We start from the raw sequence: 17,451 nt of genomic DNA on the forward strand, positions 1-17,451 counted from the left end.
CTTTCTAATTTCCGGTCCCAGTCCTCGTCAAAGTTCCAGTACCAGTCGGTCCCTAGTTCATTTCCCGGAAAAAAGCGTTGTTAATACTTATCTAGGTAAGGGCTGCCTATATACCAAATGTAAGGCAAATCGAACCATGAAAAGAATTTGTTCGAATTAATCGGTACTGGTCTGCTTCTCGGAAAAAAAAGTTTCGTAAATACTAATCTAGGCAAAGAGATATCTACATAACAAATTTCATAAAACCAACCATCCTATCAAGTTTTATCACCTTACCTAACTTTGGTAATGAGGTATCAAAGTTTTCCATTTTTCGAAATTTTCGATATCGAAAAAGTTACCAAATTTCGTAAAAATATAAAGTTATCGTGTTATAGGGCGGACAGACGGACGTTCGGACATGGGTTAATAAAAATATTTTTGGTATATATTGTAACGAATTTAGTGAAACTCCGCTTATTTCACACCTTCTACTAACGTTCGTATCGCTAAATTGCTGAATAAATAACTGCAATATTCAATTATACAAAACGGTCAACAGATAGCGTGCTTAAATCAAACTGATTACCGATTATTCAGCTTTAACTCCTTTTATACTCTGTAATGTCTCGTTCGCATACTTCTAGGGGTTTCTGTTTCTAGAATTTACTACTCGTTTACCAGCTATAAATTTCTCAGCTATAACTACAGATGCACGATTATTATAGCTTCTCGCATAGCCCATGCGCGTGTATATGTGAGTGATACTTCCACAGATGATTGCCTACTTTTGGGAGTATCTCAGATATATGCATGTGTTTGTGCGTTGCTCTCCGCTGCTTGTATGGACATATGTATAGACATAATGATTGATTTGTTGATGTGCATACAAGTCATTGCTTAGTGTTGGCTTAGATATGATAGTATACCTTAGTGTTGATAATATTTATGCGACCGCCTACAACCTTTATCCAATCAAAGCTGTACAAGTAAACGCTGCTTATAAAAATTGTCTAGATTATGACGAATGTCATTTGGCTAGGCCTTATTCATAAAAAATAGAACAGATGGGTAGTGGGTACTTAGTAACGTTATTGAAAACTCTGTTTCTATATTTTTTATAAACTTAGTGAACTGTGCCCAACTATGCACATATCAAATAAATGGTCTCAACTCATAACAAAATTCTATGGTTCAATATAGAATAACAATTAAAAAGAAATTTTCTTTTGAAAAATTATAGCAAAATGTTTTGTCAATGTCGCGCTAATTTCGTTTCGCTGGAATATACATAAAGACCTTGAGTTTGTTATTCTGGCAGAACAAAAGCTGTTTATTTCACTAATTAACCGCGTATTCAGGATACTTCTATGGAAATGTCAATTTAAAAAGCTTTATAAACCGTTGATACTTCCTTGTTTCAAGGTATAAAAGGCCGAGCGCATTAAGTAAAAACCATTTACTTTGTATAGTTTTAACTTAAATTTAGAAATATTTTTATTGTGTCAAAATCCTCAAATCTAGAATGAAAAGTGTTTGATTATTTTTTGTTCACACGACCAAATGAAAAGCGCCCACAAAATTGATCTTGATTTACTTAACACTTAACAAGCGACGAGTAAAGTCTTAAACTTCAATGAATTCACGATATTACTTCGCGCTTCTGTTTGCCGTCCTTAGCTGCGTTTTGAAATATACAAATGCTCACTATCGCATTTGGAATGGAAAATATAGGAATATAGAGAAAAGCCCATATTTGGTGTCAATACATGATTCTGGTATGTATATTTGCACTGGGGCGTTAATAAGTTTGCAAATGGTGCTTACAGCTGCGCACTGTGTCGCATACTCAAGAGGGAACCTTATCGTTGTGGAAGCTGGTATAACCGATTTATACGATACAAATGAAGATGGACAGATGCGCGGTGTGGAGAGTATACATCATCCATGTGATTATAATCCCAAAACAGGGCATATGGATATAGGTGTGATTAAATTACATTCACCCTTTAAGCGGGGCTCAAGAGTAGAAATAATAGAACTTTGCGATACTATATTGAACCTGGGCATAAAGATGCGAGTCAGCGGATGGGGTGCAACAAGTGGAGATAGTGAGAGGCATTCATGTACACTCCAAACTACTCACGTGAATATAGTACCAACGCAGGAATGTGCGCCAATGGCTGCGACTTCAGGGAAGATGATAACAGAATCAATGATTTGTGCTAAACGTGATGGAACTTCCCCGTGTCAGGGAGATTCTGGGGCACCGGCCGTTGCGAATGGAAAACTTTGTGCGGTGGTATCATATGGGAAAGGTTGTGAGAATCCCGATTATCCCACTGTATATACAGATGTAAATAATGCAAACGTTAGAAACTTTCTAAGCGACGCTATGTCGGATTAATTTGAGGGTGTTCTTATAAATCGACTGATTAGTGGAAAATCACCCTAGCTCGGCTAAGCTGAGATATGATATTTCAATCAGCAGTCGAAATGGCATTATTATTATTTTTCCTATTGTATTATCTATAAATAAATGTTTATGAAAGCGTTTAAATGCAAATATTTGATTCTACTTAATGAGAGTGTGACGCATGCAAATGCCTTAGGTTGTGGGATGAAACTTAAAACATAGCTTTAAAGTTAGCACGTTAATGAATAGAACACGAAAAAATAATTACAGATTAAGTACATGGCCCTCACTAGGGTGGGTAGGTGAGGGCTTAACCGAACTCCGTAGCGCCCGACTATGAGGCGGAACGATTTAGGACTAGCATCTACGCCGTTTCGCCTCATAGGAGGGCGGCGGAATGTCGGTGATCAAGAACTGCCAACCCCCTAAAACATTTTTAAAATTTAAAATTTTTTGGTATTACATATTTGTTTCTTTATATGACGAGTTTTATGGATTACCGCAATAGTTTTGTATATTCTTTCAATTCCAAATCGCATTTTATACATTTTTAGTTAATACATTTCCTCGTTTTATTATTTTTTCACATCTCTTTTATTTTTTTAATTTTTCGTCGTATTATAAATTTTTACTAGTTTTATATTTATATTTTTTTATTTTTTTAGATTTGGTTTTGTTTACTTTTTCTTTTAAATTTATTATATATTTTTGCGCTTATACTGCTGCTTTATCCTTATATTTCTACATCAAAGTAAAAAAATTAAGGAATACGAGCTGAAAAATTATCACCAGTGATTACAATTGTATTAAAATTTATCTGCTCTTAACACATAAAAAATAATAATAATGCAAGATTGAAGAACAAATAAACAAAAATAAATGTAAGGCAAGATAACCTCGGAAGAAATTTCAGACCGAGCTTCTCTTCCAATTTTCGTCGTGCTCCTTTCAGTTTTTACTTCAAATTGGCGGGACGGGACCTACTTGTTTTATGCCGACTCCGAACGGCGTCTTCAATGCAGATGAGTTTTCACTGGGAAGCTTTTTATGGCAAAAATACACTCGGAGTGCTTGCCAAACAAAAATTTTCGTCTAATTGAAAAACTTGTTTCTAAAATTTTGATCATACTTTGCCCGGGGAGTGAACCCAGGATCTTCGGTGTGGTAGGCGGAGCACGCTACCATCACACCACGGTGGCCGCTAAGATTAAAAACAACAACCCAAACAAGTAAGGAAGGCTAAGTTCGGGTGTAACCGAACATTACATACTCAGCTGATAGCTTTGGAGACAAAATAAGGGAAAATCACATGTGTATCAAATGAAAGGTGTTAATGATTATTTAAAACGTAGTGGGCCTTAGTTCTATAGGTGGACGCCTTTTCGAGATATCGCAATAAGGGTAAACCAGGGGTGACTCTAGAATGTGTTTGTACGATATGGGTATCAAATTAAAAGTATTAATGAGGGTTTTAAAAGGGAGTAGCCCTTAGTTGTATATGTGAAGGCGTTTTCGAGATATAGACCAAAATGTTGACCAGGGTGACCCAGAACATCGTCTGTCGGGTACCGCCAATTTATTTATATATGTCATACCACCAACAGTATTCCTGCCAAGATTCCAAGGGCTTTTGATTTCGCCCTGCAGAACTTTTTCGTTTTCTTCTACCTAATATGGAAGGTGTCACACCCATTTTCCAAAATTTTTTCTAAAGTTATATTTTCCGTCAATAAACCAATCCAATTACCATGTTTCATCTCTTTTTTCATATTTGGTATAGAATTATGGCATTTTTTTCATTTTTCGTAATTTTCGATATCGAAAGTGGGCGTGGTCATAGTCGGATTTCGGCCATATTTTATACCAAGATAAAGTGACTTCAGATAAGTACGTGAACTAAGTTTAGTTAAGATATTTCGTTTTTTGCGCAAGTTATCGTGTTAACGGCCGAGCGGAAGGACCGACGGTCGACTGTGTATAAAAACTGGGCGTGGCTTCAACCGATTTCGCCAATTTTCACAGAAAACAGTTATCGTCATAGAATCTATGTCTCTACCAAATTTCACAAGTATTGGTAAATTTTTGTTCGACTTATGGCATTAAAAGTATTCTAGACGAATTTAATGAAAAAGGGCGGAGTTACATTTTGAAATTTTCTTTTATCTTTGTATTTTTTGCACCATATCATTACTGGAGTCGAATGTTGACATGAATCATTTTTATACTGTAAAGATATTAAATTTTTAGTTAAAATTTGACTTAAAAAAACTTTTTTTTTTAAAAGTATATAAATAAATTGGCGGTACCCGACAGATGATGTTCTGGGTCACCCTGGTCCACATTTTGGTCTATATCTCGAAAACGCCTTCACGTATACAACTAAGGGCTACTCCCTTTTAAATCCCTCATTAATACTTTTAATTTGATACCCATATCGTACAAACACATTCTAGAGTCACCCCTGGTCCACCTTTATGGAAATATCTCGAAACTATAAAACTAAGGCCCACTCCCTTTTAAAATACTCATTAACTCCTTTCATTTGATACCCATATCGTACAAACAAATTCTAGAGTCACCCCTGGTCCACCTTTATGGCGATATCTCGAAAAGGCGACTATAGTGTTAACTACTTTGTACTCTTTACTTTAATTTTTAAAATAATTTTAATTGAGTTTTCGTGTTAACTTAAAATTTTGAATAACTTCAAAAAAAGAAAATTCTAATTAGTTGGAAAATATCTAAACTCAAAAATAAACAAAAATAAATTTTTATACTTCAAATAAATAACATATTTTTAAAAAATATATATTTAAATATTTGGTTAACCACCAAATATATTGGACTAGCAATAATATACTAGAACCCTTAGCTTATTTTTCAAGAAAATTAACTACAACAGAAACTAAATATTCAACATTTGATCGTGAACTTTTGGCAATTTATAATTCAATTAAACATTTTAAACATTTTCTTGAAGGTAGAACTTTTACAATTTATACTGATCATAAACCTTTAATTCATGTTCTAAATTCTAAAGTAGATAGATCTCCTCGTCAACTACGTCATCTTGAATATATTGCTCAATTTACAAATGATATTCAATATATACGTGGAAAAGACAACATAGTTGCCGACACACTTTCCCGTATTCCAGAAATAAATGCAATTTCAACTCAAGATATAAATTTAGAAACTTTATATAAAGAACAGCAAACTGATACATTTTTACAAAAAACCATTTCTGATCCAAATTCTAAAAATAATTTAAAAGAAATTCATATTCCAATTATTAATTTAAACATATGGTGTGATGTTTCTCTACAACCTTTTCGACCTTATGTTCCACATTCTATGAGAAGAATTATATTTGACAAAATTCACTCATTATCTCATCCAAGTATAAGAACAACTAGAAAATTAATTCAAAATAAATATTATTGGCCTAACATGCGTAAAGAGATTAACGTTTGGACTTCATCTTGCATCAATTGTCAAAAATCCAAAATTTCAAGACATACTAAATCTCCTATCCAAAAAATTCAAATACCATCAGGCCGTTTTGAACATATTCATATGGATATTGTTGGACCTCTTCCAGTTTCAAATGGAAATTATTATATTTTAACAATTATTGACAGATTTTCACGTTGGCCTGAAGCTTATCCACTTAAAGATATTTCAACAAATACTATAGTAAAAACTTTTATTCAAAATTATATACCACGATTTGGTATACCATTGAATATTACAGTAGATCAAGGTTCACAATTCACCTCAAAATTTTTTACGGAATTAACTAAACTTTTAGGTTCTCATAAAATTCATACATCTCCTTACCATCCCCAAGCAAATGGCATGATAGAGAGATTTCATCGAACTTTAAAAGCAGCAATTATAGCATCAAACGACTCGGTTCATTGGTCTGACATTTTACCATTCATTCTACTTGGTTTACGAACTTCTATTAAAGAAGATTTAAAATGTTCATCTGCTGAACTTGTTTATGGCCAAACACTTAGAATACCTGGTGAATTAATTATTTCAAATAGTAATAAAGAACATGATTTTTCTAATGACGCTCTTCATAAAATAAGAGATTATTTTTCGCTTGTTCGTTCTAAAGTTTTTCATCATAACGAAGAAAATTTTTTCGTTCCTAAACAATTAGAAAATTGTATGTTTTTGTTAAAGTTCTTCGTAAATCTAATTTAGAATCACCTTATGAAGGACCTTTTAAAGTTATCTCTAAGAAACAAAAAACATTTACAATTCAATACAATAATACTATTAAAAATATTTCAATTGATTTACTTAAACCAGCAAACATACTTATTAACACTAATTTAAATACAAATACATTAAACAACAAAAAACAAAAAAAGGTTACATTTAATATTAATTAATAATTTGTTTGTTTCAAATTTTCTTGGAGGGGGAGTAAATATAGTGTTAACTACTTTGTACTCTTTACTTTAATTTTTAAAATAATTTTAATTGAGTTTTCGTGTTAACTTAAAATTTTGAATAACTTCAAAAAAAGAAAATTCTAATTAGTTGGAAAATATCTAAACTCAAAAATAAACAAAAATAAATTTTTATACTTCAAATAAATAACATATTTTTAAAAAATATATATTTAAATATTTGGTTAACCACCAAAGCGACCACCTATACAACTACCACCACTCCCTTTTAAAACCCTCATTAATACATTTGATTTGATACCCTTATCGTACAAACAAATTCTAGAGTCACCTCTGGTCCACCTTTATGGCGATATCTCGAAACGGCGTCCACCTATAAAACTAAGGCGCACTCCCTTTTAAAATACTCATTAACACCTTTCATTTGATACCCATATCGTACAAACCAATTCTAGTGTCAACCCTGATCCACCTTTATGGCGATATCTCGAAAAAGCGTCCACCTATAGAACTAAGCCCACGTCTTTTAAAATTCTCATTAACATCTTTCATTTGATACCCGTATCGTACAAACAAATTCTAGAGTCAGTCATCTCGAAAAGGCGACCACCTATAGAACTATGGCCCACTCCCTCATAAATTACTCTTTAATACCTTTCGTTTGATACACATGTCATACAACCACATTCCAGGGTTACCCTCGGTTCATTTTCCTACATGGTTATTTACCCTTATCTTGTCACCATAGCCTCAACTGAGTATGTTATGTTCGGTCACACGCGAACTTAACCTTCCTTACTTGTTTTGATATATAGAAGTCTATATCTATCTCGATTAGTTTATGCCGTTACGGATTACCGTTATGCGAACAAAGTTAATATACTCTGTGAGCTCTGCTCAGCTGAGTATTAAAATAAGAAGACAGTGAGTAATTTTTAAAATTTCTAAGAAATTAAGAAAATAAAAATTGATATTAGAGAAAAACAAACACAATTGTATAAAGCAATATGCGCATGTTTCGCTAATTAAACACAGATGAAAATAAAAATATTAAAAAAGTTAAAGACCAAAAAGAAAATAAAATTAAACATATATATATATATATTTTATATGTATGACGAAGCTCTTCTCATAAAGCCCGAAATTATTTGTTTCTGAAAAAGTTGTAAAGCTACCCCAGTTGTGGTTTACTTAAGTAATTTCAAACCTTGAACGAGCTCTAGTTTACTTAGAAACACACTTCACATGTACTTAGCACTCAAGCATTTTTTTGTTACTAAAGTAAAATATTAAATCTAATTAGAGGCTGTAACAATTTTTCGAGAACCGGTAAGACTTTACATCTTAAGATGTGTATTTAGGGGTTACCCGGGAATCGAATCCAGATGCTGCAGATTTCTATACGTAGTAGTTTTCTGTAGTTTCTGTGTTTTCTGTAGTTTTTCCAATGGCTCTGGGAGGTCCCTCCAAATTTTGATAAGGTCCAATCGGTCGGTTCACGATAGGCATCAATCGTTCGCAGTAGGCACATTTTCCAGGATCTCCCGTCTTTTGCATTGGGCTGGGGTCATGCGGAGTTGATCTATGCTTTTCATCAATTCTTCTGCATCGTACTTTAACAGCACGAGGATAGGTCGTTGTTCCGCCGCGCATCGTTATTTTTAGCTAGGATATTGCCGTTTTCACTTCATCATAGTATCAGGTTCATCATTTACCTTTTAAGATCTGTTCTTCTAAGCTCTATGTAAATTAAATTTCTATAATTTAAGTAAAAGTTTTTAACACTTTTTTTGATGCAAATCACAGCACGTTGAACAAAATCAAAAATGCAAATGTCAAGGCATAGCTTTAATTACATCCAAAATGTGCCCTCATCATATGACCAAAGAAGGTCACATGACATATGCAAATTTTCACGAGCAACATGCAAACATAACATTTCTCATCATAAATGTTTAAATTATGACATTATGATTAAGATTTCGTAGTACAATTTGCAACCGGTCGAAGGAAAAGTAACGACCACTGAATGAAATGCAAAACACACAGACCATGGACCAAATTTAGCACCGTAAGGAGTTAACAAGTCATCGTCAAACTGCCTTGTTGTGACGCTCATTAGTTGAACTACTACGAAATTACACAATTTTGCTGGAAGGTGTTGTATAAAGAACGAGTTACGCCATACATTAGCGAATATGTATATTTATAAATATTTATGTACATAAGTAAATAGTCGCGGCTTGAATGTTTTGATGGCTATTTGAACTTGACACTGTTGAGGGTGGCGCTGTGCTAAGTATATAACCAGCCTTCAGAGGCTCGAACTTAAAAAAAGCGTTTTAATAGTAGTTTCTTACTTATGAACTCTCGTAGACCGGTAGAGAACCGAAAGAATATAAGAATCCAGATTGACCTCGAAATTATAGTCGGAATATCATTGCCAGCCTAGTTCATAACAGCAAGTATGCATAAGCATCTACCTAAAATCGTCACCACCAGCTCTTTTTATTATTGTAGAAAACGGTTAATGGTTTCCATTATTCTGAAGGGGAGTCTGAGAGAGCTGTGTAATTGAATCACTACAAATAAAGTCGGAGATTGTCGTAACTGCAGTATAAGTGCTTACTTGGAAAGAGATGTAACAAGAGCCTGCTGGCCTGGAAAAGGCAAGAGTAGCAACATCAGCTGTGGATTCGACAAAGGGAATAAACGGGAGATCAATCTGAATATAGCTGCATCAAATTACATTATTTGAAAAGACTTATCCCATAAGAGGGTGATACCATTGCAATAATCTAAGCTGTGTACAGTAATTAATGAGATCAACAAAGTTCTGGGAGGTGTGCTGTGCAAAGTCATAATTGGGGAATTTAAAGTTGTCTTAACAATTTGCATAAAAGGCCATTGCCGCAATCGTAACCAGTAAAGTACCGTACGTCTTTTCCTCCGGTACTCACATAAGGCGCTAGAGGAGACGCTAGCCCTAAAAAAACGAAAAACTGAACTAAGGCTGTAATCGCAGTGTACCTATCCTTTGGAGGGCTTTCATATTTGTTTCGAAAATTTATCGACTTTTTGTTTAAAATTTATCGATTTTTCATCAAAAAGTGATCGATTTGTTATCGAAAAGTTATCTGTTTACTAACGAAAAGTAAGCGTCGGGCTATCAAAAAATTATCGAGCTGCTATCGTTTTATTATCGGAAGCAAACAACTTTTTATCGGCGTTCTATCGATTTGCCATCGAAAAGTTATCGATTTGTTATCAGAATGTTACCGATTTGATAACGATCTTTTATACCAATGTTACCTATACGTTACCGTAGTTTTATCGATTTACTAACAACGACCCATCGGTTTGTTATGAAACAGATTTCGATAAGCCTTCAATATAAAATAGATTAGGTACTCATCTGTAGGCCGACGATAAAAAGTCGATAAGAAACTAATAAGAATCCGATCACATGGCGATGACAAGCCGATCACAAACCGAAAAATCGACGATAATAACTGGCTATCGATAATATGACAATAATTGCCCTCGAGATTCGAACATCTGAGTAGTGTATTTTTGAGGAAACAGCCAAAGTTGTGCAATCATGCTCAATCACACTCTGATGAAGGGAATCAAGGGGTTGATAAGCGCAAAACAAAGCTGTATATCTTCAAAGCTTACACAACCCGATTGTCAACGATAACGCTCCCCAAAACCTTCGGGGATTGTATTTATCTTTAATACAACAACAACAATAACACTCTGAGTAAAGTGCGCAACGCGAGATGAGGCAACTATTCCGTTGAAGGTTCGCAACTATGTCAGTGGATTGGCTTCACCACTTCTACTTAAACAAATCTGGCTCAAGAGCTTGCTACAGTTAGCAGCGTACGTGTTGCAAGGAGAGCAAGTACAAACAGAGTTTGCTTTGAAGCCACAAGCTAGCTATATAAATGTATGCATATTTGGTAATCGTGTAGTCCGGGATGTGCGCTTAGGTTGCGGCCTGCCTAGTAAAAGGCAATGGTAATGCAAGATTGAACAAAGCTTCGGATGAGTGTACACTTTTTCAATGTATAGAGCATAAAAGATATTTTTTGTATTGGGTTCTCAACAGGTTAGATTCGTGCATCAACTTCAAGCTTTGATGCCAGCCTCAAATTACACTCTTGCTTGATCTTCAGCTTTATTTACATCTCTACTGCTGGCATCGACGATTCAACATGTATGCACCCTAATCTAGTAACTATTTCATGGATGGCATAAACATTTTCTAACTGATGGCCTATGAAACTTGCTTACCACAGTTATAATTTTACTATAGGTGGCGATTGAACTCTAAATTTGCCATTCGCCTGCCGGCCGAAGAATAAACCGAATGAAAGTCGTTCAATAGCGAACTGCTTATCTGCGCATGAAACTAAAGTAACTCCTTCTCTCTGGATAATGGAGTTAAGATATATAACAATTAATCATCTGCCCCCTCTTAGACCCATTTTGACACCGGAATTTCTCAGGTTTCTTTGTATTGTGGCGAATATTATGTTGTTGTACCAATGCTTCGCCCCACCTAACAGCCGCGACCGATCACAAATTGTCATCAATATCCTCTAACGGGAGTCCAAGGAAACTTGCTGTTTCAACAGGGGACCATAATGAAAGGGGTGTTGGAGGCGTTGGTTCCACATTACAATTAAAGAGATGGTTGGTGTCATGTGGGGACACATTGCAAGCGGGGCATACATTTTGTATGTTGGGGTTGATTCTGTATAGGTAAGAATTTAACCTGTTACAGTATCCAGAACGAAGTTGAGCAAGAGTAACACGCGTTTCCCTGGGGAGTACGCGCTCCTCTTCTACAAGTTTTGGGTACTTTCTTTGAGTACTGGATTCACCGGGCAATTCCCGGCATAAAGGTCCGTCGCCTGTTTGTGGAGTTCACCAAGGACCTGCTTGTGTTTTTTTGCTTCATACGGCTTGGTTCTCAGGTGCCGTATTTCCTCAAAATACTTACGGAGATGACTCCTTAAGCCCCTAGGCGGTGTTGGCTCATCAATCAGACGTCTGTTGGATGCCCAGGTTTCTGGGTATTAAACAGGAACTGTTTGGTTAGCATCTCATTTCTCTCCCTGATGGGGAGTATTCTCGCCTCATTATGTAGATGGCGTTCTGGGGACATAAGAAGACAGCCCGTGGCGATTCTGAGAGCAGTATTTTGGCAGGCCTGTAACTTCTTCCAGTGGGTAATTTTTAGGTTTGGCGACCATATGGGTGACGCGTAGCACGTAAACGGCTGGCCAATTGCTTTCTATGTAGTAATAAGCGTTTCTTTATCTTTTCCCCAGGTACTGCCAGCAAGGTATTTGAGGATTTTATTACGGCTCTGGATTTTCGGAACAATTGCGGCTGCGTGCTCACCAAAATGTAGATCCTGATCAAACGCCACACCCAAGATTTTGGCGTGTAGGACAGTTGGTAGCGTAGTGCCATCGACGTGAATGTTCAAAATGGTCGACATTTGGGACGTCCATGTTGTAAATAAGGTCGCGGAAGATTTAGTCGGTGATAATGCCAGGTTTCGCGAGGCGAAAAAACTGGAGAGATCATCTCTAAGGTTATTAAATAAAGGCAAAATAACAGAAACATTAAGCAAGCTACATAAACACATTAATCATCATTTACCCACATACATACAAGTGAGATAACTCACATATAGATATAGTCATCGGTGGAAGTAGTACTCACATATACACGCGCATATGGCTATGCGAGAGGCTAAAAACGTGTATCTGTAGTTTATAGCTGGTAGCGTATAGTTGGTAACCAAGTAGACAATTCTAGCAGAAGAAACGTCTAGACATTTGGGCACAGAGTATAAAAGCAGCGAAAGCTGAGTTATCTGTAAGCTGTTTGATTTAAGCACGCTATTGGTTGCTAACTATAAGTGTTATTGTAAAGTACTTTCAAAGTAGTATAATAAAGACCATTTTGCATTATTGAATATTGGAGTTAATTTTTCAACAATTTAGCGATACGAACGTTAGTAGAAGGTGTAAAATAAGCGGAGTTTCACTAAATTCGTTACAGTATGTTAGACCACTCATAGGTATCTAATTGATCTGGAAAATAACTTTGTGCGTCTTTCTTTTTGTTATTTTTAGAGCGAAATTATTCACATAAACATATGGACATATGTTCTTCTTTTAACACCTAACAAATTTTCTCTTACACACATTCATACCTACACTTTTAGTGCATGTAGCTTATTGAATGAAGTTTGCTTTTATTATACCCAGCTGTACTTGTACGTAGGGTATTATAACTTTGATCGGATAGCGGTTGGTTGGTTGTACGGGTATTAAGGAATCGAGATAGATATAGACTTCCATATATGAACCGTTTATTTTGAAAGTGGCATAAGTCATTTCATGCCGTTTAGGTTCAGTGATAATTTGTTTGTATCTCTCCTCGCCTCCAGTTTGTTAGAGACCAATATCCAAAAGATGCAATTCTTATTATTATTTTATAATTGTAGAACCATCTATATATGCATTCGTTCAAAAATAACAATGCATTTAAGACCATGAGTTGGAAATGACTTATGCCACTTTCAAAATAAAGGGCTCATATCAAAATCATCAGTATCGAACAAAAATTTGATTGAGCCATGTCCGTCCGTCCGTTCGTCTGTCTGTTAACACGATAACTTGAGTAAATATTGAGATATCTTCTCCAAATTTGGTACACGAGCTTATCTGGACCCAGAATAGATTGGGGTTGAAAATGAGCGAAATCGGATGATAGCCACGCCCACTTTTTATATATATATTTTGGAGAACACAAAAAACCTGATTATTTAGTAAATAGCACACCTAGAATGTTAAAGTTTGACGTGTGGACTGATATTAAGACTATTGATAGAAATTTTGGAAACATTTTTTAAAATAGGCGCGGCACCACTTGTGATAAAATCAATTTTACAAATATTATTAATCATAAATCAAGAATCGTTAAGCCTATCGTAACAAAATTCGGCGGAGAGGTTGCCTTTACTATAAGGATTGCTTTGAAGAAAAATTTACGAAATCGGTCAAGGACCACGCCCACTTTTATATAAAATATTTTTAAAAGGGTCGTGGACGAATAAAATAAGCTATATCTTTGCAAAAAAAGAGCTCTATATCAATGGTATTTCATTTCCTAAGTGGATTTATAACAATAAATAGGAAAAAATTTCAAGTTTTAAAAAATGGGCATGGCACCGCCCCTTTTTTTACTAAGCAATTTTCTATGTTTCGGAGCCATAACTCGAGAAAAAATTAACGGATCGTAATAAAATTGGGTACACAAATTTTCCCTAGACCAAGAAATTTTCTAGAAAAAATGGAAGAATGGAAAGACCACGCCCACTTTTATATAAAAGATTTTTAAAAGGGTCGTATACGAAAAAAAAGCGAAAAATTAGCTTTGTATCAATAGAATTTTACATTCTAATTTATATATAATAACATTAAATTGGAAAACACTAAAATTTTTGAAAATGGGTGTGGTACCGCCCCTTTTTTGTCTGAGCAATTTTTAATGTTTCGGGAGCCATTTATAGTAAAAATGGATAAGATTGGTTAAGTACCACGCCCACTTTTATATAAATGACTTTAAAAAGGGTCGTAGGTAAAATAAAAAGTTAAATCATAGTGAAAAATAGTTTTGTACCAAGAAATGGGAAAAAATTCAAATCTTGAAAAATGAGCGTGGTACTGCCCCTTTCTTACAACGCATTTCCCAACGTTTCTGGAGCCATAACTCGACGAAAAATTTGGTGCACATGTATGCCTTTTAACAGGAAATATTTTCTGTAAAAATGGACTAAATCGGTTAAATCGCCTTCTTTTATATAAAAGATTTTGTAAAAGTGCGTAGATGCAGGTAATAAACTATTGCTAGTAAAAGTTTGAAAATTTCTTTAACCATACCTCTAAAACGAATTCTGATGCCCCCCCCCCCCCTCCCAATTTGTGTCGAACTTTTGGGTAGGGGCAAATTTTGAAAAATCCCACTTTGAATGATTTAGAGTGCTCCAATCGAGTCCAAATGTATTACCGACCCCCACTAACTTTGAAGCCCCGACCCACCGATGCCAGTGGCACACCCCCTGGAACCCCCTGGGGGTTCACCATAAATGTTTGTATTATTTTGATCCCTAGAATACGATTTTCACAGAGCAATGAGCGATTTTTAAATCGACCCGCTCTAGTGTTTATGTTTATTGTTCTGTTCTATCGTTATTTTAAAATAAACAGTAGGGGAATCTCCATATCTGAAGGAAAACTGCATTATTACCCGCTCAAGGTAATTGGTGTTAGCCTCTATATCCTTTTTGCTTCTTTTTAACGCAAATTAGTTCAGAATAGAACCATATGTACATATAAGTATTATTACGCAGCCTTGTAACACTATTAAGCACACAAAACAAACAACAACAGCATTTCAAGTGTACAGCTGGGTATGTAATGTTCGGTTTCACCCGAACTTAGACTTCCTTACTTGCTTTTCTTTTAACATTACGTGACGAACAAATTACTAATCTGAACAAAAGTTGATTGAAGGGAAGCCAAATTGTGCATGCCTTTTGACCGTTAGTCAAGTACATATTCACATGAGGCCGGTCAAGATGGTTAAACGTGGAGCATTTTTACATAATCGATGTAGTAAATAAATTGTTGGTATTTTATTTTTTTGTTTCCATTCTTGTAGTCGTACTACACGAGTTTTTAACTTGGCCTAGTCGTAAAAGAGAAATTATTGTTCAATTTACACGACTTTGGCTGGCTGCTATGCAAGTTTTGCTTAACACATCCCAGCTGTGAAAAGCTAATTTAGTCCAGAAAATAAAAATGGTCTAAAAATGATTCTAATAGGGGTAAAATATCAACTTTTCTTACTTCCGACAGACTATTGAGAGAATTTTCCAACATCGACAAATCTTGTTGTTTTGTTAATAGTACTTCACCCCAATCAATAGGCGCAACCAAAAATAACAGTTTCAATAGGGTTGCTCCTGCTAGAGTCACGCAAATTGTTGGCTATGCAGATGATATTGTCATAGTAGCTGTAGCCAAGAAACTAGATTTGCTCCAAGAATTATGTATTGACGCCCTACGAAGAATAAAGATATGGCTGACGAACATGGGGCTGGGGATGGCTAGCAATAAGACAGAAGTAGTTTTGGTGAGCACAAAGCGGATTGTGGCTAAGTTAGTCCTTAATATGTGAGATTATCAAATCAATTCAAAGCCTTTCTTGAATTTTTTGGGGTAAACATTGACTCAAAACTTGTAAGGAGCACTTCATAGTGGTGGGAGAGAAAGTTTCCAGAGTTAGTGGAGGCGTAACGTGAATAATACCTAACATCGGCGGCCCAGGCGAAGCTACCCGTCAGCTATTATCCAACGAAACTAGCGCGATAACGTTATATGCAGCACCAGTATGGGACGGGCCTGAAATTACTCACCAAAAATATATGCTAGCAGCTTACCGCTTACAGCATGTGCTTAACGGACGGTGTCCGACGACGCGATTCTTGTTTTATCTCGGAAAATCCCAGTAGATATACTGTCAAGTGAAATGGCAGATCTGTATGGCATTGGAGTCGGTCGACCACCTAAAGATGCTAAGAAAAGCGCAAGGTCACCAACAATAGTTGGATGGCAAGAACGGTGGCAAGAATCGAGGAGATGGCGCTGAACCTTCATGCTAGTTCGGAATATAGCGGAATGGTACGAGCGGAAGCACGGCGAACTAAACTACCACCTCACGCAGATATTGAGTGGGAACGGCGGTTTCAAGGAGTATCTACATAAGCGTAGAATATATGAGGATCCTTTCAGTCTACACTGTCCCACCGAATAATCAGAAATTTCCCAAACTTTGTTACAATATCATTCTTATTATTAGATCCCGATGCACTGTGCCCTTTATTTAGATCTATGGTGCTTAACCTATCAGCTGATGACTTTATTTGGAGGCTTTTAATTTATTCAGGTACCTCTTCAGGCTTTTTACTCAACATCACGAAGCGATTAAGAGTCACGTCACCTAGATGGGAGGGTCTATGCCTTGACAGAGCCACGCAGCGGCTACGTTGGCTAAGCCATGTTATGTGAATGAAAATGACACTTCGCCTAAGAAAATATTTTTATCGGAACTCGCCTATTAAAGCAGAGGAAGAGGGTGGCCACCACTCCGCTGAAAGGACCAGGTGCGAAACGATTTAAATTCCCTTGGTGTGACCAATTGGCGTCATTTGGCAGAGTGAAGAAGGGGCTGGCGCGCCTTATTGGACGACCATAACCGTTTAAACAGATAAGCGCCAATTAAGAAAGTAAGTGGGTGGTATGGTAGACAATTGTATACCATGGTACTGTCTGGCTTATTTGGCTTGATATTTATATTGAATAATTGTGGGGTACTTTGCATCCAAACTATTTGCATGTAGGGATATGACACGCATTGCTTGTGAACCGTATACCAATATTATTATATGCACACGCAAGATCGAGAGCTGAGGTCAACTTGATTTTAAATTATTTCAGCACGTTAAGTTTTCAGATATGTAGATGTTTTGATAAAAAT

General features: G+C 35.9%; 2 protein-coding genes across 8 annotated transcripts in view; both read left to right on the forward strand.

Annotated features, from left to right (window-relative positions):
- LOC137237612 (solute carrier family 35 member F3) overlaps positions 1-17,451 on the forward strand; it is a 124,785-nt gene that overhangs the window by 44,470 nt on the left and 62,864 nt on the right. The window lies entirely within an intron of this gene.
- On the forward strand, positions 1,424-2,545 carry LOC137243854 (trypsin-like). The gene has a single exon (XM_067772071.1). The coding sequence runs from the start codon at positions 1,616-1,618 to the stop codon at positions 2,384-2,386; it is 771 nt and encodes a 256-aa protein (XP_067628172.1). The 5' UTR covers positions 1,424-1,615; the 3' UTR covers positions 2,387-2,545.

This window comes from Eurosta solidaginis, chromosome 1 (assembly GCF_040869045.1).
Source record: "Eurosta solidaginis isolate ZX-2024a chromosome 1, ASM4086904v1, whole genome shotgun sequence".
NCBI classification, from domain to species: domain Eukaryota; kingdom Metazoa; phylum Arthropoda; class Insecta; order Diptera; family Tephritidae; genus Eurosta; species Eurosta solidaginis.

Coding starts and splice junctions, on each gene's coding strand:
- LOC137243854 (XM_067772071.1), top strand. CDS start 1,616: ATGAATTCACGATATTACTTCGCGCTTCTGTTTGCCGTCCTTAGCTGC.